The sequence below is a fragment of the Gasterosteus aculeatus genome, chromosome 10 (assembly GCF_964276395.1).
Source record: "Gasterosteus aculeatus chromosome 10, fGasAcu3.hap1.1, whole genome shotgun sequence".
In the NCBI taxonomy this organism is placed as follows: Eukaryota; Metazoa; Chordata; class Actinopteri; order Perciformes; family Gasterosteidae; genus Gasterosteus; species Gasterosteus aculeatus.
In genome coordinates, this window is record NC_135697.1 from 8000474 (window position 1) to 8024881 (window position 24408).

At 41.7% G+C, this 24408-nt stretch overlaps 1 protein-coding gene across 7 annotated transcripts in view; it reads right to left on the bottom strand.

The window, feature by feature from the left end:
• The window catches only part of LOC120826256 (CUB and sushi domain-containing protein 3-like), a 256995-nt gene that overhangs the window by 98919 nt on the left and 133668 nt on the right, over positions 1–24408 (bottom strand). For all 7 annotated transcript variants that reach the window (XM_078081429.1, XM_078081428.1, XM_078081427.1 and 4 more), the window contains exon 6: positions 11835–11947. In XM_078081429.1, coding sequence (XP_077937555.1) covers positions 11835–11947 — 113 coding nt within the window. The remainder of the gene's footprint in view (positions 1–11834; positions 11948–24408) is intronic.

Genomic DNA, 24408 nt, shown 5'->3' on the forward strand with positions numbered 1-24408 from the left:
ATATAGATATTAATTATTCACACCGTGTTCACCTTGGAGGCATGCAAGAATTAAAGGTAATGGAGAATGATATTGAAAAAAGTTTGTTGAATCTAAGCAAATTATGAACCATGTAAAAAAATAATTCAATTCTAGATCATCCACACAGATTTTTTGTAAGTGTACATAGTTTTCCAGTGGTTATTATTCCTTTTGTTAACGCATGAACATGATCACAAATACTGCAGACCAACCTGTGTACTGTACTAAAGACAATAATGGATAATGTACTTATTGACAGAGAGAGATTGATTGACAGCGAGAGGTTGGCAGGTTGCATTTTGGGTAGGCTGGCGCACGTTTGCTTCCAGCTCCTCTTGTTTGTGCCTGTGTGATTTATAAGGCTTTCGTAGCTATTTCCCAGCTGTGTCCCACCTGCTCTTAAGGTTGCTGTCCCCCGTCCCCTCCTCAAGAAGCCCACCTGGACCCGGCAGTTCTCGCCAACGACAGACCTTCCTGTCCAAGGTGCTAGAGAAGGTGGAGGCTTCTCAACTCCAGGACCACCTCAAGCACAACAACTTGTTTGAAAACTTTCCGTCAGGGTTCCGTTGAGCTCACAGCACGGAAACAGCTTTGCTCAGTGTGACGAAATGACCCGCTGACGCCGGATCACGCTCACTCCTCATCCGCCTGGACCCGACTGCTGCATTTGACACAGCGGGTCGCACTATCCTGCTAGAGCGCCTCCACACCACCATCGGACTATCAAGACTCTGCTCTCGAGTGGTTTCAGTTCTATCTTTTCTGGCAGAGCTGAATATGTCTGACTGGGAAGATGCCAATCCAGACCGCGGCCCACTTTGACCCTGTCAGAGGCAGAGAAGCTCGTCCACGCCTTCATCTCTTCAAGACTGGACTGCTGGAATTCCCTCTTCACTGGGATCACTGGCAAGAATATCCAGAAACTACAATACATCCTAAACAGCGCTGCCAGGATCCTGAGGAGAGTCCTCATTCAGGAAGGCGTTTATCATTTTTTGTAAATGTATTATTATTACTCACGCTTGCTTCCCTTTGTGCTAACGCATCGTCCTCTCATAAATTACAAGTCATAGTTAAACCGAAACTAGACATTATAGCTTCTTCTCATGTGACAAAAAGACCTCATGTGGGTTTGAAGCAAATAAGATATCGTACAACACCAGGTTTTAAACCGACCACAACTAAACATTGTGGTTCTATTCATTTTGCATCCCGTTGTGAGAGCCAAGAGATGGGAAATGAGGTCATTTTGTTGCTGTAAATACAAAGGTCCACTGTGATACCCCCAGACAACAAGAACCTGACGATTCGTTTCAAAGCCCATGAGGCTTAATGTTGTTTTAACGTTAATGTTTACGTGTGTAATGATGTCGCCACCTGACATCCCAGACAATTCAATGCAATTCTCAATCAATAAATTACACACATCATGAACACAAACAATTACACCGCAAATAATTACTGTCCAATAATGACTTTTGCTCCAAGCAACTCAAGTATCACTGCGGTTTATGGCTGCCTCAAAGCAGAGCACATGCACACACCGAATGCAAAACACTTTAACTCACCTGACAGTAACCTGCACACAAACAATAACATTTGTTAAGCCCATAACCGGTGAAATAGTTATACAAAATCAGGGGGAATACTCTTGGCAGTATTTCCCAAATAAAAAGGCTTCTACCGCATCTTTTCTTTCTTCTATTTGTAAGTGCAGAGATGAATTCATCCCTTGCTTATTCAAATGTGTCCCGGAAATTGCACAAACAACTTTGGACAACTACAGACAGCGATATTCAAAATACATAATAGAAGTGGAATGAATATATTTCTACGAACGAAACGAAAGGACATTAGTCCTTCACCCACTGGCTTGTATTGCTCTGATTTGTGTAAATAAAAATATTATGGCAGAACCTAAAGGGAGGCGAAAACCATACATTACGAACCTTTTCTTGAGAATGTGAAAAAGGTAAGACATTCATCAACAGACATGTTATATTTGACAACAAAGGGAACCATATAATCATGTTTGAGAGGTATATCCCTCCTCTAAGGCAGACTGATTTGAGCAATCTAGAAAAAGTTCTTAAAGAAAAAAGTCTGTACAAATTCATTCAGAGTATCGAGCCCCCGGTAATATCCATAATAAAACCGGTCCTGCCTCAAACTCCATCAAAGTTAAATATGCAAGTGTTAATAATTTAGCCTACAAGCAGCAACTCTAATGTAACAGATGGAAGGGCAGATGCATTTAAGTAAACCATATTTAATAATATATAAGTAAAGAACTCCATCTCTGATAAAACTACATTGGATTAGAATTAGCAACAGAATAAATAGGGACTGAATTCAATTTTTACAGTAAGAAACCAGAGACAAAACCTTTTGCACACTTCATAACGCATCTTCTTGAATCGGTTGGAGGCCAAATACCGTACCCACATCATATATTACACATGATCTTGTAATGCATTACATTGGAACACATTATGTCTTAGCAAAAGCTACACCTACACTGTAACCCAGAGGCAGGATCCAGCTCAATGACTCACTTATATCAGTCTTACTTGCCTGTTAACCACAATACCATCTGGATTTTGAATTATTTTTTAGATTGGTAATGTGGAGCAGTCAGACATTCTCTCTGAGGAGGGATTTGAGCAGACATGCATCACAGACTTTGATGGAACTCACCAAGCTTTTGGGCTAAATGCCCTCCACTGGTTGCCTCCCATGGGAGGGCAAACATATCCTCCAATATATTGTAAAGACATTTATTAAATATAAATATTGTTATGCGACACATGCTATTTTACAGATGTGAAGTCTTCTACAGAACTTTTTAAAGAGGCTTTTCATTGGAAAATAAATAGATGAAATTGTAATCATCATGACCCCATGACATTGCAATTTGCCGAAATAATGGATAGATAGATAAAACGATTTTTTTTCAATCGCACCGAATGAATGAAATTCCTGTTGCTGCGAGATGTGTGGAATCACCAGTTAATGCTTTTAAGTAAAGAATGTTAATGCAATAGTTTGACATTTGTGAGGGAGTGACATAAGAAAGGCGAGATCGAATGATCCAGGCGAGGTGTTTCCTCCTGTGTCCAGTCTTTATGCAAAGCAAAGCTCACCGTTTTCTTACGCTCACAGTTTCCTAATATTTCAAACTATTGATTTACTTGGCACAGGTAACTACTATTCTTTATATCTCCAATGGAAATGGAAACAAAAATGACAGAGACATTCTTTCTGCATCCATGACTACAGGGGGTGCGCAGTGTGAACGTAGATGAGCTGTTTGAGATACAGGCAGACAGCGAGGCCTTGCCCGCTAAGACCCCCAGCTCCCGTAAGAGGGGGCTAACCCCGCTGAAACGCCACATACCAGCTCACAAGAGACGCTCATCGCGAACAAATACCCACAGAAAGGGAAGAGTCTTGGCTACAACATAAACATATCCGTTTAAAAAAGCTCCAAACACAACTCCAACAAGTATTAGTGCAACAAATTGAGCGTACCCAAATTGTGATTACGACGATATTCGTAACATTTCCCTCACACAAACCTATGCGTCTGATGAGCTATTTTGTACAGTACAAGTACAGACCAGCAGTCATACTATTCCACTATGAAATCCGGCTGCATTCGTTGACGTGGGTTCCTTCCTGTTTTGACGTAGCAACAGCAGAAAAGGGAGTCATCAACGAAAACCAGTGCAGTTGAAATGCGAGAACATATAAGGTGATATTATTGACTTAGAGGTTTATTTATACAAAAACAAAATGGCATATTCCACAGGTGCCAAATGCTGTAATTAGATGATTAAAGGCTATAATTATTCAGAGCATTTCAAGATGCATGCAATTAATCACAGGCAGGTTTGAGGCATTACGAGAGTCATACCAAAGGTACCATACACTCGACAGTATCCAATATGTTGGCCTTCCTCAGGGGTAAACTGCTCGAGTTGAATAATGGTTCCGCACCAGTGGTTGACTGGTGTTTCCTTTGTACTGACTGACTTATTGTGTTGCCATAGCATTGGCTGACTTATAATGCCATCAGTTGTTCATTAAGAGCCAATCACCGCCCTGCAGACACAGAAACTAATGAATACGTAATGAAGAGAGATGATGGAGGGTTGTGATTGGAAGGTTCTGCCGCGGGGAAGGAAACAGATTGCTCATACCTGACACACGTGTAGACACAAGACAAACTGGCAGACACGCACAAACAAACACACACTGCTGCACAGTCTAAGAGGCATCGATGGATTCATCAACTTAAAAGAGGCAGGTACACAGTACGTACTGAAACACAGCATGAGACACTCCTGCAACGATGGGAGTGATTTTAGACACTTTTACATGAGCACGTCAATCTGTATGTGCACAGGAGTTGAGCTAGACACAAACAAAAGTACACAAGACGACACAATCCAAAGACACAGCCAAGTGTTGATGCTGTGGGGTCGTTCATTAGAGCAGAGAGAACGGACAGAACATCTAACCAATGCAACCCTAGCATTTGCTAAACCACATCCACATTGAGGATTTTCATTTTTGGGGTATATTGTGACAGAGCCTCATAGAACACAGTAAGTAAGCCTTTACTTAAGCGATTGTAACTTAAAGAGGAAAGGAATCTAGCGCAAAACTGATTTAGAAGTACTAATTCTTTCAATGATAAAAGGAAGAGTTTCAAGTATGTGTCCGCCTGCAGTGCTTTTTAATTGTTGGAGCACAGAAGGGAACCAATGTAACAGAGGAGTACATGATTGACTACAGTAAGGGAAGTCTATGCGGATGTTCTTATCTAATTAGAATCGATGTAGATTGAATTCAAGAGGAAGGCTTCTAAAGAGTATTGCATTGCTGCTATTCTCTCTGCTGGGGTAATTGTAGAAGACAGCCACAGGTTGGATTCAGGGTCAAATCCAGCTAAAATATAGGAATGAAAAGCTACTAGGTGTGACATTTTGATTATGCAGATGTTGGAGAGAATTGGTATATCAAAAATTCAGGGTTTCAATTCAGAAAGAGCCTATTGATTTGAGACGGCGACGGAAGGTCATGAGAGAGCTGTCGATCCAATGGCTCCCTCCCTTCTGTCCTGGTCATGGACAGAGAATGTTGCATGTTTAAGAGGCCGTAAAACTCTCAGACAAAGCTGGCCAAGGTATCTGAATCAGAAACATTTATTTGCAAAGTATGTTGGACGCAGGAGCAAATTGTCGTGGTGGGTGGTGTACAAACTAAAGAGAATAATTTAAAAGTAAATTAATAGAATATAAAATAATAAAAACGGTGCAGCCTGCACTTGTCCTTGGCTGTGGCTGCAGCGTACCAGACGGTGATGGAGGAGCAGAGGATGGACTCAATGATAGGGGTGTTGAAGTGCACCATCACACAGGTGGAGTGATGGGAGAAAGGTGCGGCTGTATTCTTCCTGAAATCCACAACCATCCCCACTGTCTTCAAAGTTGTTTTAACTGCACCAGATCACCAGATGGTCAGACTCCCACCTGTAAGCGGACTCGTCCCCACCTGAGATGAGTCCAATGAGAGTGGTGTCATCCGCAAGCTTCAGGAGCTTGACGGACCGGGAGAAGAGCAGAGGGGAACTGGTACTGATGGACCGAGAGGCCGAGACATGTTTCCCCTGTTTCACATTGCTGTTCTCTTTGAAGAACACATAAGGAATGATGACGCTGATTTTTAACACTCACAGCTTGAGCCAAGAGGAGTTGAGTATGACTTAAAATCTAATTAGCAATTTTTTTTTTGAAATTTTGAAAGATGCACCTGTTGGCGGAGTTTGATACTCAGGTGTTGGTTCTTGATTCCAATGTGTGATAAGACAAAGCGCCTGACTTTGCTTGCAGCAAGTGCTCAAGCATGAGAGGTGCAGACATGTCAAACCAAACAATATTTGCAAAGTATGAAATGGTTTCAAGCGTTTTCTGACAACCATGAAAATGGATTTGGATATTATGTTTCAGTTAAGAACTTCCCTGTATGGTTCATATGTGAGAGGTCTACTCACACGTGTTTCGGTTGTTCTAGCTTTGCACGTGTCATTTATTTGATGAAAGTCCTCTACATTTACACAGCATTAGCGGGGTGTAAATACATTATAAAGACAAGGCCATCTTTCACGCACAATACCAGGGTGCAATGTTTGAACTGAAAACATTAAACTTGAATGCTCGGTTTTAGCATATTTTCCCTTGAAATGTTCAATAAATTATCTCCCACCAACACCACACATGGAACCCCGTTATTCATGTTTCTAACAGCATTAAAATAATGCATCACAAAAACAACCTCTGATGTTTGAGAGAGAATATTTTAGCATTTTGCATTTTGATGCAGTAATAAGATCCTCAGATGACCTTGTATATTCTCTCTGTATTTCATTTTCCCCGCCACCCTGTTTGATTTGATTACTCGTCACACCTTTTTTATTTAAGTGTAATCAACAGATTAAGACGATTATAGAGGGGTTCATTCTGTGCTTTTTGTCACATTTGTGCTGTGTGGCACACCGTGACATCCGGATTTTGAGGCTCTGCCAGGTTCTCCAGTTCTGTTAATGTCCATTGATAAGAGCCTGACATTATTTCTCAGTGTGCAGACTAAAATATGTACAGTAAATGGAAACCCTGGCAACCATTCAACTGACTAGATGGCTGGCTAACTGCCAGAGCTAATGGCTGACAGACAAACAGACTGACACTCCGGGCCTTTACCTCACAACCTGGAATCTCCCGTTTGGGGTTTAAACCGAGCAGAGCCAACTTCCGACAGAATACCGTGTACTCATCACAAACAAATATGTGAATGCTTCACACTGTTTGAAACATTAGAGTCTTGGCTCCAATATCCACTTATGCGTTTGAAAATACTCCAAACCTAACAAGTTATGAAAAATGATAGGAAAATTAGTCCAGGAAATGGGCACACGGCGGTGCTTGTGTACATTTCCTCAGCGAAGCAAAAGCTAACAAAGAAAACGGGACACTGAATCGCTTGCCGGGACAACAGCTGAAGTTATTCATATAAGTATTATTTATCTCATACAAAACACAAAAATAACCACCAAGCATTCAGCATGTGAATCATAATGCCTCTTACCTTTGATCTTTTAAATTATGAAATGAATCAGATTTTTTTTTTAGCAGTTGTCATATTTCTATTCTTAATTCATGTATTTATAGCAGTTACCTGAATTAGTTGCAGCTCACTACGTTATTGTAAGAGGCTGACTGGAAGCTCATGTGATTTACCAGCAGTGCTAATATGATATGACAAACAATTATCTGATGAGAATGTTTTTTCTTGAAAAATGATGACCGCGAAACTGCTAAAAGTTGACCTATTTAAATAAATAATTCACTATGCAATTGCACTCTCAAACATAAATCCTGCGGCCATTAAGAAGTCAACAGTTTATTTGGCAACATGAATCACTTGTTTCTAGCTTCAGGGAGAGCAGTCAGTGTTGTGTTTTTTTCTTTCTAATTTAACAGGCAAGATGACAAAGAAAACATTCCCATTCCCAGCAGCGACCTTAGGCTGTAAAGTGGCTGTGGGCTGATACCACACTGCTGCCCGGACACATCTGGAAGCTGGCTCCATCTACTTCGCATGGCAAAGCAACAGCTGCGTTTCACTGCTTTGCTGAAGGGAACTTTGATCATCAGTCAGACTTTAATCACGTTAGTTTTTTTTCAATTTAATGACAGATTTAAACACGCAATCTTAATTTTCCTCACAAGCTGCTGTAACTCAGCCTACCAAGAGGTTTTTGCCCGTTACGAACATTTGATGCAAGGAAATGGTACGCCTAAGAAACATAAAAATCCAATAACATTTTTTGTTTCAGTGTAAAAGGCCTTTCCCACCAACAATCATTTTTATAATAAAGCTTGTATCAAAACCTAAAAGCAGAAAAATACTATGAAAACATCTCCTTTAGGATCCAGCTCAGTTATTATTCAATGGCTTTACTGTTGTCAACAAATAATGAAAATATCTGTATATATCTGTTATGTCTCTCTCTTGTCATTGCTGTCTTTGTCACTCTGCCTTCCCATTACTCAAACAGCTCAATGTCTTTCTGAGGAGCCGTCAGAATTGCTGGTATTTGTACATTTGAATTGAAGTCATTGCAAAAGTGTGAATCAAAAGTAGAGCATATTTATATTAAGGTGTGGGAATACACCCTCCGACTTTTTCTCTCTTGCTGTCAAAAACAGGCCTTTCCTACCAGTCAAAGAGTTTGTCCACACTTTCTTATTCAGTGAACGAGAATCTACACACATTCAATCATAATAATTAAAGCAGTAACAAGAAACTTTCATTTTGTGTTATTTTAGCAGTCCCTGAGGACAAACGTTTTTACGAGCGTCCGAATCCCTTCAGGAAAACCAACACATTTTACTGCAGCAGGTTCTGACAGTCTGTCTGGTTCCCCTGTGCCTCCCTTTTGCGATACGGCCTGGGTCTCCATCAGCACAGCGTCCGTTTTGGCCCCCAGCGGGGGCCGGTGGAGCAGCGAGGCGGAGCGCTGCCCGTGGCTGGGAGGGGAGCTGCTGCCACCTGGTTTGGGGTTTTCCTCCTGCTGCCAGAATTCCGACATACAGGTGGGAGGGTGGCAGCTAAGCCAGATCTGGGTCGGTGAGCAGGTCGCAGTTGGAGGCCCCGCTGGAGTCCTAGTTGATGGGAGTTTCTGGTTAACCTGCACGATTTCAGCGGATTTCACCTTGATTCCTTCCCGGTGGAAACGATAAGAAGCAATTCCATTCAATTAGGAATAACTATTTTTAAAAAGTCATATTAGGACCAGTATGTGAAATGAGAAAATGTGTCCAGACTTTACACTGGTCCTGTAGGCGCACGTTAATGTAATTTGTTTTAGCACATTTTGGCATCAATTTGCCTTAAAATCGGTCTGTCTTCATCTCTATTTTTTAGAGATTTCCAATGGTCTCCATGTCCTTTTCTTTTTACTGGATCTCCTCTGTGTTTTAACTACTTCCCCCCTCTCTATGACGTTCCTTTGTGATGCTCTCCTTTTCTCATTTCTCTTTTCGCCCCCAATTTTCCGAGAACATTGCTAAAAACCATTAGATTATTATCGAATCAGACCATTATCATTCTGGCAGCAGCCGAGGGGGGAGGTCTTTATTTGCAGAGTGGATGAGCTGTAATTCGCAAACACTAACACACACGGCACCCTCACTCAGTCTGTCCAGCTAGCTGGCACCTCCTAGAGCCAAATATCTCCCTCCGAGGTCCCGTAGAAGTGGCTTGTGAACTCAACTAACCTGTCTGCCAAAGCAGATTTGTTAATTTAGTCTCTCAGAGACAAATTTGGAATTGTTTTCATAAAGTGTTTGCCACTAATTTTAACTAACCCTGCCCGAGGGCTTTGACATTATAATTAATTCTCCCTGAGACAAGTATAATTTAGTAGACCAGAAGTGTGGCAGCGAGGAGAAATTACAGTTAAAGTAAAAAATAAAAAAGGCGGATTATCATTAGGTGCAACTGTTGTGTGAGGACCAATGAGGTAATGAAGATGACTGACAGCTGACAGGAAGCAGCCAATCCATCACAAGCCTGTTAAGAACTCCACTAATTAATCAACCTACCGCACTGACACCACTCATTAACATTTTGATTAACCTTTAAACTAATTAAGATCAATTAAAACAATTAAAATCCAATCTCAAGAGGAGTGGTAAGGTTGCCAGTCAATCAATCAAGCGGGAACGTCTGAGAAACTCAGAGGGAGAGACGTGGTTAAGAGGGTGGACAACAAGACAATCTCTGTCCATTCTAAAAATGACAAAATGCTGAATGTGTACATTGAGAAAGATGGTTTTACTTTTCATGCGTTGTCTTCGACACTATGCTGTGACTAAATCAAAATATGTACGTCTTTTCATCATTGTGACATTATGAGAACCGTACAGGCATTCATTGCATAGTGGGCGTTCTTTAAAAATCCAACACGAGAAAAGAATTCTGTGATTCTTCTTTTTCCACCTCATAAGCACATGCAGAACTCCTTTAAAAACATGAACGGAATTAATTGCAGCTTCAGTTCCTTAACTGTCCTAAGTGACCACAGTCCTGCAAGTGGCCCTGTGACAAATACAGTAAAAATAATTGACTGGGTCATAGAGAAACCTCGATGAGCACTACATGTCCAACATGCACCACAACTGGATTCCGTTTGCTGATGGACGTTTATAGAATACCAGCTCTGAAATTCCAACACTGATCTGGTACTTTGCTCAATGCGGAGACGCCACTTTCCACCTCAATCGACAGTTTTTCAGGTACCTAAATGTTCACGTCGGTAAAGGATGAGTTGTTTGTCTGAAGAAAGAATTAATTTAAAGAGGCTAAGAAAGGTTTTTCAGTGATGACAGAGACAGATGGTAATAGCCTTATGAAAGGCCAATTAACATAATTACTGTCTTAAAGGCCCAGCGTGTTAAACGGCGTGTGAAAAATACACTGAGTGGAGGAAGAAGAAGAAAAAATAAAATCTGAATTATTAAGATGAGATGTGTGTGGGGCGGTTGTCATGTATGAATTGTGTTTTTTCACAACATGACATAAAACGTCCACATTATCTTTGGTGTTTTTCTTTGACAAGTTACAGAAACGGGGCCCAATTCCCACAGCACACATGCTCCTGAGCCCCTGGGTGGGATGCACACCTCATTCCTCTGGCCTGAGTCTGCTTGGTATTTCGGTGACTCGCTGTGAACCTGAATGCGCTGTGAAAGTGAGAGGCGCGGCGCAGTGGACGGAGTGTCAGTGATAATCAAGGGGCACGGCGCAGCCTGGTTGTCGAGAAGGACCATGATTTACGTGCGTGTGCTGTACGTCTACGTAGACCAGGTCAATGACGCCCGGAGTAAAGGCAACTGTTGTTTCCCAGACTTTAGTTTACACCAGTTTCACTGTGAAACGTAACGCACACGAGTATTAAAATGCTCTCGGTACTCTGATTGAAGTGGATTAGAGCAGTTGATTCGTTGGCAAAGATTGACAGAGGGCCACGAGGCCCCAACTGATCATTTTACTCACAGCCTGTTTCAGAGTAGCAGGAGCCTGACAAAAATATCCAGCTAACTGCCCAATGTACTTTTGATGTTGAATGGACATTATGCACAATGCACAAGTGGTTTACAAAAAGTTTAAAAGTAGCAAAAAAGTGTTTGTAGGAGACTTAAAACAAAACATGGGAGAGTATGAAAACTAAAATACTATTTGCTCAAACATGTGCATTTGCTCCACAAATCCAGCTGTCGTTACTGCTGTTGGAATATGACAAATTCATTTCCTAATGCTTTTCGACAGTTAGGGTTTGTCTCAATGAAATCAAACTCTACGCCTATGAGCTGTTACCAGAGAGAAAAAGACAAGAGAGAAAAGAGAGAACTGAACTGAGGAGAGATACAGAGAGTGTAGTCAAAAAGAGACAGGAAAATTGAAAGTGAACATGTGTAATTAACTGTCAGCTTGAAAGGGAAAAAGGCCATAAAGAAACAGAAAAAAACAGCAAAGGATTAAAATAAAATAGCAAAGGAGCTGGAGCAGAACCTTAAAAATAACCATGATTAGCAAACTGATAAGAGATCAGGAGATGCTGTCAAATCAGACTCATGTTGAATAAATAAAAGCACTGTTGAATAAATAATGCATAATGCATGTGCACGGTGTGTGTGCAAATGTGTACGTTAATATGCTGGACGTAATCTCATTCCCCATCTTACCTTGATAATGTGCGCTGTAACCGCGGTAACGGTGGTTGGCATCACTCACAAAATGCAGTCGGAGCCAGTTCTTGTTGCTGACGATGGGAGACGGCACATTACTGCCCGACAACCTGAGGAAGACAGAAAGAGAGCGAAAAAATTGGAACAAACACGCACAAAGAAAAAACTTTCCCCTTTTCTATTTGAATCCAAATCAAAATATAGGTCCTTGAGGATTAGACTGGAGAGGGGGCATACGTGCCTTGTTGATGGAAAAATGGGTTAGGTTTTTTGTACCCTAGGCACCGTTTGTGGCTACGGACAGACTCTTCCTTCACAATGTGCCGCGGCAGCTTTAACACAATGGACAGCGTCAAACATGAAATGAAGCGCCTTCTAATTAATGAACAGAATAAGGTTCTCATTGTTACAAGAATGCGTTCTGGATCTAATGGTTTGGGCTGCTGACATGATCAGGTGTGTTTAAAATCAAACTCCATGACTGTTTTGGCTACTTGTGAGGTCGCTGGCAGTGCAGGACCTGTATTGTGGCCTCGGTAAGCTTGTGTCTTAATGCACCATTGTTCTTCACGGTGAAAATACAATTTACTGAGGCTGTAAAATGAGTCACGCTTTGTTGCAAAGCCGGAAGTCATGGGAAAAAAACATCGAAATTCACATCAATGTTTCACCTTTTAGTACCTCTTTGGCTTGACTACATACGCGAAGACGGCAATGCGAGCGTGAGTCAAAGTTAGTGCGGATGTTAGTCCGCTACAACGATGACGGTTCTTTGCGCCGGCATTAGCACACAGAAGGAGGTCAGTCCTACGATGTTGATTTAAACGGGAATGCCAATTCAGCTCCCCTTCGGTTCCCATGGTCTTAAAACACAGACAACGACGACGCATAAATATTTACATGACTACATACAAAACAAGGTAGTCAAGCTGTAAAGAAACGGCACTAAAGGTCATTCTCAGGATTGTTTTACTTCACAAAGATCCGGCCTCGTGTGTCTGTATCAACACTGAGTGAACAGTGAAAGGACACAACAAGTGTGTTTCTGTAACCTCACTCTACGGGATTTGGCAGCATGCTAACGTATGCTCCCAATGAAGTACTAAATGATTTTTTCCTGTTCATTGTTCTTGCTAAGATCATGTGATGTGGCTTGCTGCTTGGGCTTAGGGATGTGACTCAATTCACTCAATTCATGTGCTTATTTCGGAGAATTTAAAGGAAGTTGGTGTTGTATTGGATAATTAATAGTTATTTCTAGAATACTTTGAACGCTAGTATTAACTTTTATTGTACCTCTTAGACCGTTACATGTAAATCTAAGAGGTCTCAAACAACATAGGAACCTACGAACAGCAGTACACACTTTCAGCTTTTCCACATGGAAGAAAGCTCATAAGCTGGGGCTTTGATGGTGCGCAGCATTAGTAGATAGGATCCAATTTGCAATTCTTTCATCACGTAGGAAGGATGAGATTGCTTAATTGGCTGAGCAGATGAACAAAGCTCTCGTGGTTGGCATAGTGAGAGCTTCATGTCATTGTTGGCAGCCTTAGAGGAAGGGACTGCTTTCCAGTAGTCACTTGGAGAATAAGACAACCTGTGTAACTTCAAAAGTATGTAGCAGTGCTACTATTTCTTCTGGCAATAATCACCTTCTATACATCAGTCCTTTGATGTATGGTGCTTTCATCTTGTAATGTCAGCCACAGGCGCGTTTTCGACTCATTAGATTTTCTTAGTTTTTTCTTTAAGCAATATCTCCGTGGCTGGTACGTTTGAGACACAGGTACGAGTGCGTGCTGGACAGCCCTCTCGTGTCCGCTTGTCTTCTTCTATAAACGCCTGCAGTTGACCTTCACAGTCCATTACCATCTACTCACACACACGCACGCACAGGAATTCATGCTTACTCACACACACATTTGTTTATTGTATTCGGTGCTTTCCCACACCTGCACCTCCAATAACTGCGGTACGAAGTGGAGCACAAGACTGCTGAGCAGGTGTTTTAAAAGGTGTGTGTGTGTGTGTGTGAGAGAAAGAGACAGACAGAGGGTCACATTGTGCCCTAGATCAGTAGTATTCTCTGATGTCTGCTATTAGTCACATAAACAAAGATAAAATCAGACACACACACACACACACACACACACGCAAAGCAGCTTCACACAACAAAGCCTACAGAACAAAATAAGAACACAACTGTGATCACGGGCAACACAAATAAAGTGGGCACTTATATCATGAGATAGCCGTTCATCCACTCTTGGAAAAGTGTCCCTGTAGTGTGATGATAAATGCTCATTTTCTTTGATTGAGTCATTACAATGACAATGATTACAAAACGTCAAGTGAATTAGGTTTGTCAGCTGCATGAAGAGGCGAGAAGAAAAAGTGTTTACATACATAGAGAGAGATTTTCATAGCTGTTTCTAAAATGTTATTGTTTTATTTTTATTCATTGTTAAGTTTATGCTTTTATTAGACGGTAGTATAGATACAGTAGCAGTCAAAAGTATACTATAAATAAGGAAGATAAATGCTCCTTGTCGGAATAAAATTGGTATCATTGCAATTCATATGTAATATCTGAACCCCTAACAAATGGGAGTGCTTTGTGTTTGTCATATTTTGAAAAGCATGGAAAAATGCAAGAGCATTCTATCTCTTGCTTGTCTGTAGGTCAAACCTTTCTGCTACCCTCTCTGGTACCCTTCCTCTTTTACCCTCTTCCTCCCAAAGACTCGATCTCGCCAACCATATTCACGTTTACAGCTTTCGATTCACTGCCTGCTATGACATCATTACCCAGAGTGCATCATTATGGGCAAAGTGTGTGCATATTCAACCTGTTCCGACATTGAAACAGGAATCAAATCACGAATCCATACCGAGAGCAATCGTGTGATGCTAAATAATTTATCTGCTTGCTCAAGAAGCACTTAAACAACTCGTAGCTGCAGGACGAAGGTAAAATCGGTCTTACAGCCTGAGCCGAGGGGTCGAGGGAAAACATGCTGGCGACTATAAAGGTCAGCCATCTGGATGCCCTCAGCAGCTGGGAACACCTCCTGCTCAGGTGCCAGGCATTGCACACACAAAGGATGATGATGGAAGAGGAAACTACTGTCATAGTCAAGTAAACCTCAAAATGATGTTTTCAGCAGGGAACCTGATACCTCCAAAGAACATCAATGCCTGAAGAGCCTGATGATTTCTCCCATGTGAACAATTTGTAAAGCATTATTAAATCATTCATCGACGCTTATGGCTTCTGTCTGTGGATGGTAAGTGTTCTCCCAGGATATCTGCTATAAAGGCACTTCTGAGCTGCCCGGAGGTTTTATAGATCACCTTCTGATGGCCTCCAATATTTATGTTAACGCCTTGGTCTGAGAGGGTGTCCTGCTATGTGATTTAAAAGTCCCATAAGCGTAAAATGCTTTGGGTGAAGAAAGCTGGTTTTGGGAAACATACTAACAAGGGTTTAAACAAGGGCTCTTAATTGTCTCCCGGGTGTCCTTAGCATGATTGTACAGATGATGGCAGCCTACAATTTGGAAAACCAAAATGACAAAAACCAAGAAGAGAAATACGATGTGAAACGCTCTCCAGTTCCTCTGCAGCTTGTGCCCTCAATTATGAAAAGAAAGCAATAGGGCTTCTTCTCTGGGGAACCAGAGGAAATAACTCGCTTTGGTGATATTTCCCTCTCGCACAATACCGTTGTGTAAAGCCCAGCGGAACCAAAATGCGGTGTGGCCCTCTGGGAGAACATTTTCATATTGAATGATCAAACCCTCACAGGAGTCTGTCAGCGACCAACAACCAACACTGATTGACCGCGCACATACGCAGGGAGCTGACTTTACAAATAGTAAACAGATACTGAAAATGCATGACGGCCTCCAATGTTCCAGTTTCTACAGCAGAACCAAAATAAGACCCTGCGCTGGAGAACGAGTGTGTGATCTTGTACGTGTGTGTGTACGCGGGAGAAAGAGAATATTAAGAAGAGCGTTGCCAGAAGGAGCGTGATACCAAACTTGATTAAATACACTAGACCAACAGAGCCTTTCTCCCTCCATCCATCTCTGTCCACCATCCTCCCAGCTGTCCGCTGTGACTCTTTTCCTCCATGGAAATAACCACGCTATCGGCAGTATGGGAATGAGAGAGAGGTGGGGAATAAAAAGCACAGTGTGGCAAAGATCGATTGAGGTACAGTGAAACAAGGAGGGAGAGAGCAAGGAAGCAGTGTGTGTGTGCGAGGGGGGGAATTGTAGCTAAAACAAAAACTAATTGGCAGCAAGATGGCTTTAAAAAATTGGGTTGAGTTCATATTTCATTCTTTCGACTTTTGACAGACTGTTATGTCTCCACGCAATTGTTCTCTCAAGTTGTAATATGCTGAGATGATGCCCGGAGCGCGATCATGATAGCACCTCTCACACATTCAACTGCTTTAAAAGGCTTGGAAATCAAACACAGACAGGAGAGCGTAGCAGAGAGACGAGAGACGATGTTCTCTGCTGTGCAGCAACTCCCCCCCGGGTTGCAAACGGCTGTTGCTGTATATCCAAACTGCTGCACACAAATGTATTCAATATTGAACTTTATATATTGTCTTTGGTGCAAAACGCAATCAGTCATCAAGGACAAAGGTGTCTGTGCGGTACGGCTCATCGTGACCGTTGACGTTCTACCAGAGGGGTTTAAACTTAGAAGTGACATCTTGCATTGGCAAGAAAGATGGACATGTGGCAAACTTGATATCTGACCACAGAGACAAGGTCAACAGACTCCACCATCTGTGAAGTGAATGGCTGTCCGCAAACATGCAGAATCCTGACATCAGTGGTCACGGGGGTCAGAGAGCTGCACTAACTGTTGGATGTGGCTATTCATAAGACGGAAGGGGTGTGCTACTTAATCAGGCAATCTGTCTAATAGCCTCTCATTAAAACAGGCGGGGACTGACACATACGCACGTAAATGAAGAGAGAGAATATGCTCACACACACACACACGTGGACTCTGCAGGAGTGTATGTCTAGATGTAGTCTAGGAGGAGGCATCATCAATCAGTATACAGACACAGAGAAGTCTTCCGTGTGTGTGTCTGTGCGATGCGCTGTGTGTATGTACTTGTGCGCGTATGTGTCCGTGCTTGCTTGAGCACGCCTGCTGTGTCACTCTCCATCAATCTCAAGTGGGCAGAGAGTAATCAGTGGTCGCAACAGGACCCCTCTCTGTCTCTCCCTCCCATCCCTTTGTCTCATTTGAATGTTCTCTCCTCCTCCTTGGCCGCCTACTCATAGAGCGGCGAGGTGTTTGTGTGAAATGGCTGGTTCGGATGGACAGCGGAAGGGAAGGAATAAAAGATAAATATAAGCTTAGTCAAATGATGAAACCACTTGTTACATGACCTGTGTTGGGTTTGGTGCAGAAGTGCATGAGCCCTTACCTCAACCCCACCGAGCACCTTTGGGTTGAACTGGAAGATTGTCCGCTAGCCAGGCCTCATGACTCAAAAGTCTGGGGCCAAACCCACTAAAATGTATCATGCAACCAGCTCCCAAAACCTGGTTGAAATGAACCAGAAGGGTGTGGTGTCAAGGCAGAATAGAGGTGCTCCTGGTTTTGATTAATGACATTTGGATGTCTGTGCGTTTTTGGCCATGGACATATCTCCAAAGTACATCTTAACAATTATCTTAGTTAATCTTTGTATCACGTGGACGGTTCAAAGCATCGACTGTGGCGCTGTAAACAGCTACTGCTGTATGCCGTACAGCTACTTACATACAGACATCTATTACATATCATGGCTCGTTACACCACTGACCGACAAACCAGTGTCACCATGCTGATATCTGTCTGATTTAGAATCAATACAAGGCCTTGTCACATGCGGCTATTCTCCTCCTCCTGTTTACGACCTGTGCATTAACCAGATGTACTGTACCGTTTTGTACTTTAACCAATTTATCCACAAGAAATAGGGATCTTACGCTTCCCTATCTTCGGTTTTGAAGCCTCTTCCCCCGAGTGTCTCAACATCAGTTCAACAGTTGGCTCGCTGCAAAGGCTCTTTGTGAACCTTCTGCCTCTTTTTGCAAGAATAAACACTTGATAATAATTGGGTTTTCACAATCTTTATTCCTTTGATCTCCCCAGGTCTCAATAAGTGTTACTTTGCGACGTTATGTGGAACTGAATATGTTGTTAAATCCGAGGTGTGTTTCGATCATCTAACATACTTGTCATAAAATAATCCTGCTTTTGTGTTTTGAAGAACCATTTTACATCCCCTTCAGTCAACGTGAATGAAAATGCGCCTCCTTCTTTTCAGAATGATTGTGTTCCTTCGACAAAAAAAAAAGGGACAACTGGGTATTAAAGCCAGTGGATAATACTAACAAACTATCACTTCCCTCTGTCATTTCCCAATTTATCGTCCCCACTTACTATTTTTTGCTATGTCTCCCTAATCCCCTCCCGTCCTCAGAACTTACATAGTTTACTCTGCATCGCTCTGTCGGTTCACTTCATTCTTTTCGCTCAATCTCCTTCCAAAAAAGCCAGCGATGCTGGGCGGCTCCCCGCCTCCTCTCAGGCCCAGTTTTCACTGTGTGTGTTTGAGTGCTTGCGTGTGTGTTGCTCCGGCTAATCAGCGCAGAGACAGGGGACGGGGACAGGGACAGGGACAGGGAGCCGGTGTTATTACTATTACATTACAATGTATTATTATTGCAACGCCCCCCAGCCACCCATCACCAGTGGCTGACTGTTCAACAATTCCGTGCACATATACATACACGGAAAGGCATCCAACCAAATGAAGACACAAATTAGTGCATATACACATTCACACAAACAATGGGTTTAGTGCAGGGAATGACAATGAAGATGTACTTGTGATTGCAGAGTTAATTTGCTGTGTCCAGGCCCAACTACACATTATGCTCCAGTGGTGCTCAAACTGTGGCCTGGTCCCTCAGGTCAGGCTTAGCACTACCTGGAAAGGTTATTTTCTGTGGGAATAGTATACATCAAATTTCACTGCCCAGCAATAGTGACCTCCAAAAAACACTGGTCCCGCAGTGATAACATGCTTTCACCTTAATCATTTTCTGACAATATTGTCTCGATGAAAAGAATATTTTATAGCCCTTGGAGCCAACAGAGTTTCTGTCTGCTTTAGATAAAAGCTGTGAATAAAAAAATAAAAAATGCTTTCCTGCTCAGGCACTGGAGACAGAAAGAGAGAAAAGCAAACTCGATAGAGGCCATTGAGTGGAAATATCAATCATAGAGACCTTCACCGAAACGTTCAAATTTAGGACGTATTCATTAAAAAAACACCAGTCGTTTTCTTTTACCCCGAGAGATGTGTTTTGGATCTATTTAGGCTGAGGAAAATGATTTGAATGACAGTAAAACGTTACAAAGATCAAATGCACTGAAGATATTTGAGACGTAGCTATTCCATGATGCCTGGTATATAAAACCAAAGTACAACAGTTGAAGATGCCTAAAAGCCCGAGAGTTGAAGTGACCTATTTTGCATTTTTTAATCCTCAGTGAATGTGTATAATGTGACTTTGTTTGCATAAACACAGTGATCTAATTATCACGCACTAATCTAATTATAAACCTTGCTTTGATTCTAAGTGTAATTTGATTAAGCCGTTTACATGCTGAGCAGTGGAGGATGTATCTTTTCCCCTATAGGCAACTGGTGAATTCAAAAAGCGCCCTCATAAAATGCAAATGTCTGTCCCCGTGGCTTCTCATCTGCAACAACCCTGCAAATTGTCTACATTTGAGATGTTAATGACAGCTGCGAGGAAGAAAGCGGCTTTAAAAATTGACAACACTTACATAGTGGACAAGCTGCGTGCTCGGGAGAACGGACAGGCTTAGTCGGCGTATGGTGTCTACAGATCTGAACAATCGTCACGTATACAACATCAAATTAATTCCACCCATGTTAATCAGACAGTGAACACTCTCTCTATGACCCAAGTTACAGAAACGGTGGATTAAGTTGTTTACGTGGCTTTAATCGAACTGCAGTGTTGTCATGATCAAATTTGGCTTCATGTGCTGTCACGGAAAGCTAAATGTGTCTGTCTGTCCTTCTCTGCCTTCCTCAGTCCCTTTCAGTGTCTGTCTCTTTCTCTCCACAACCTCCTTCCTCATGAATCCCCCTGAAGGCTTTCTCTTCCAGTGTCTCCATTCTTTTTATGCTTCTTTCCACCTCTCTTATCCTGTCAACTCTCATCTCCACCCCACTTGTCCCTAATTATGTACCTCTTCTTTTGTCTCCTCCCTACCTAGCCTACTTACCTTTCATCTCCACTTCTTTTCTCCTGGCTCCTCTTGTCACCCCAATTGCCCTTTCGGCTCCTCGGTCCGCATGTCCTCTCTTGTCTCTTTGCGTCTCGTGTCATCTTCTGCGTTACCGAACACTGCCTCGCTAAAACACGAAGACGCCTCTCTTGCTGTCCTGTCAACTTGTCTCTCCACTTCTCTCACTAAATTGTCTCTCTGAAAAATTAGGGTTAATTCCCAAAAGCTTTTATTCATTTGTTTCAAAGGTGTTGGTTGATATTAAGTCAATTTACTTACTTAATACCTAAAGGGTATGATCCCGAAATCCACAGGACAAAAGTCTGTCTCATGGACTTGTACACCAGCTCTATTGTACAACTTCTGTATATATATATATATATATATATATATATATATACATACGTGATACAATCTGTTTTTCCTCATCAAAAAGGCTTTACAAATGTCTTGAATAAATGTCATTCCCCATACAACATTTGCAAAGCGAGCATTTGTGCAAAAATTCTAAACCTGCAGCGCTCACATTCGTTTTCTTGAGCCTTTCGCTCGCAAAGGTCTACTGTCCTCGACTCATTACCCACAGTTTTAAGAGTGGTGTAAAATCCTCGGCCGGAATGTGTACCACGCCACCTGCTCGTACCTGTACATATGCATCCTTCTGCGCTTGCAAGGGATTTAAACAGAACTATTAAAGGTCAAGAACTCCAGAGTTAAGGCTACGGTGTTTCTCCAAATGACATTGTCATTATTGACAGCAACACTTCTATCTATATAAAGCACTAGGCACAAGCATAAAGCACAATGTTGATTCAGAGTTCTAGTTCCAAGCTAGTTTGCCTCCATGTGTGTGTGTGTGTATTCCTCGGCTGGTGTTGCCCTGTATCTTCAGACACATAGTAGAAACAACCTGATATGTGTGTTTGTTTTCCCGTGAGTGTGTTTGTGTTCAAGGTCAGTGTTCCATTTCCTATTTGGGATGATGATGCTATCCCAGCATCCTCTCTGCCATCAGCATTCATTAGCAAGCATCACACACACACACACACACACACACACACACACACACACACACACACACACACACACACACACACACACACCAAAAGATGAACACACTTAAACTTTTTCTGTCTTTTCACACGGCTCTTTTTGTATCTCTCGAACAAATACTACAACTTTGAGCGCAGCGAGGAGATGCGTGAACATTTATCATTCAGTGTTAAATGAGTCACACACAAAAAGGTCTTTTTTTTACAGAATGGTACGAAAGCTGAGTCTAGCTGTATACCAACCAATTTTTAGACATTGGGTTTGTGTCTGGGACTTACCTGGACGTATTTCCATTTTATGGTTTTTACTGTTCCCTTCTTTAAAATTAAGCAGGACGGCCGTAATTGTTAGAATGGTGCCTGTACACCAGGTAGACACATTTTTATTGTTACCATTTTAAATGTATTAGAATATCTGTCCTCCTTTTCTTCCATTTTAGTTTTTTTTTGGTTGTGATATAGTATAAGAATTCCAATCACATTATTTAAAATCACAGTTTTTCTGTTATATTATTATTAAACCATGACGTCAAATAAATGATGGCTGCATAAAAACCCAAACATGCAGGAATGTCGTTGGACATCTTTCAAAACTGTTAGTACAGAATATGTAGATATGTATGTAAGGTGATGACATGCAGTCGCCACTTTGCTGGGCTCATGTGCACACACTGTATCTGAATAACCCACATCTCTCAGGTGCATATTGTGCGGTACATAGATGTATATATTCTACACTGTGGCGTCTGGGCAGAATGAGCTGTCTTACTTGCACTTAGCGATATGAGTCCAGGCACTTGGCAACGTGGCATCCAGCCCAAACACAACTAAATTAATTTTCAGGGCCTCTAGAAAACAAATCCGTGACAAGCCAGAGATTGTTAAAAGACAGCCTTTGCATAGCCCAGTCCCCCATTACTAGGGACATGGTGATGGGCTGTCAAGTGCACTCAACAGCAGGCTATACTCCGGACCCATGTTGAGAGGCACTTGCAAGACAGCGAGAGAGAGAGACAGAGGCCCGCAGACCGACAGACGGATACACAGAAAGGCACGCAGAGTGAGGGGAGGGAGACAGAAAGAGAGGCCCGTTGCATTTAAGATGCTCGACTCAGTTTCAAGGGCAACTGATTCTGAAACAACAAAATATGAAATTTGTGCGTGTTTGTGTGGTATAAGTGTGTGTGTTGTTAAACTAGGATTACAGGCACTTAGCTCACGGAGATATACTACCCCTTATAGGCGTGAGCACACCTCTCTGCATACCGATTAGATAAGGCGGTTTGTGTGAGGAGTCTCAGCATCTTTGTCAGGGGTGAAAGTGTGCGCGCGTAGGTGTGTGTATATACACATGGACGTGGATTACATCCGTGCCTATGTGTGTGTCAGTGTGTGTGTGATACGGCTGTTGTCAGCCCTGCAGCAACTGATAAACACATAACAAATTCTTCCACACACATATTAGCAAATCAGCCAATAGCTTTCTCTGCTAATTGCCACTCGAAATTAGCATTTTAGCTATTAGCTTCTATCACAAATTGCCAATGGAAATTTGTAAATTAGCACTGAGTGTTGTGAGGCAATTGCTAATGGTTCAGGCAGCACGGCCTAATTTTTGGAAGGACTATTCTACCACAAAACAGTCAGTTTTGTTCAAAAAATGTACAACCGGTCTTTCTTTTTTAGGTGGTTCACATTTGCATAAATACTTTATACTATCATGAAGGTTAATTGATACTCTGTTTGAACAAACAAAACAAATATTTCAAATGTGATTGTCTATGTATTAATGATTAAGTAAATAAATAAGAAACCATACCATGCTTCTTCATTGACCGCTTCAAATTATTTGCTTGATACGGGACAGTGCACATTAATAAAAAACATTCAGCCAAAAGGCTATTTTTCATAGCCTCATCGTTTTTTTTTATAACAACAGGTTTTAGCCAATTAGATAATTGTCGATTGCGGAATAGGTTGGAATTTAAAGCATTTAGTACACTACTTACTGAACTATTTTAAAGTCATTTCAATGTGTCTTTCTTCCACAACCATGATCACTCTGATAAGACAGATACCTGAACGTTGTTTACAGGGAAAGGGTATCAACACAGAACTGTTTACAAAGTGACTTTGTGTCAATATCAAACTTCAGGACCTGCCATGGGGACAAACAGGACAAATATCAACGGAAACTACTGTATGGAGAATAGATGTCAGTCATTGCAAAGCACACCAAAGCTACACAGCTACAACTTAATGAATGCATGTAACATGCAAACAGGCATTGATACCAAGCACAAGCACATGTGAAACCAGGAGTTACATTTGCATGTAATCAATTCTGAAACTGTTTTGACAATATTTATTGTGTGACTGCAAATATAAATAATGTTCTCTCAATTAATAAAAGTAGGGCTGCATTAAAAACAAAAAAAAAGTTCAAATCTGTTCAGATAAAGTGCTTAAATTCAGAAAAAATAAAACAACGGGAAGATAAGCTTGAATTTCCCCTTTTCTGCTACACATTTGGACTTGGCAGTCTCAGCAAATTATAAATAATAAATCACACAACACATTATAGCAATTGTCTCATGTGTATATACACACATGAGACACTGGTTTAGTGCTGCAGTGGGAAATATAAACAGAAACGAGTCCGTTCGTTATGGATCTACTTTCGCTGTCCAACGCAGAGCGCCATTTCTTCTCAAATTTCGCTAACTTTCTTTTTCTTCCTACAGTCTTTTTCTTTGTAATTTGCCGCTACTTCTCTCGTCTGTGCGCAGTATTGAGACAATATCGTCATCCTGCATGGAAGGCAACGACTCAATTGGTCGAGTAGTATCACGTGGGATGGTTTAACTCGAATGCAATTGGTCGGTGCTTTAAGTCACTACCGTAAAGACGACCAAAGCTGCGACGGTCGAAAACTGCGTTTAAATCACAACCGTCTTCTTTTTTGAGTCGGGTCCAGGTGGGACGGTTTCTGGGTCTGGATTCGGACCGCAGTCCGCCAGTCTGTCCTGGATAATACACCTACACAAGTTTAATGAAATTGTTTAAATGTATCAAATGTACAGCTGGTTTGCGTAGCATCAAAAAAAAAAAACACCCACATGTCTACAACTATTCTTTTTTTTACAAAAGTATATAAC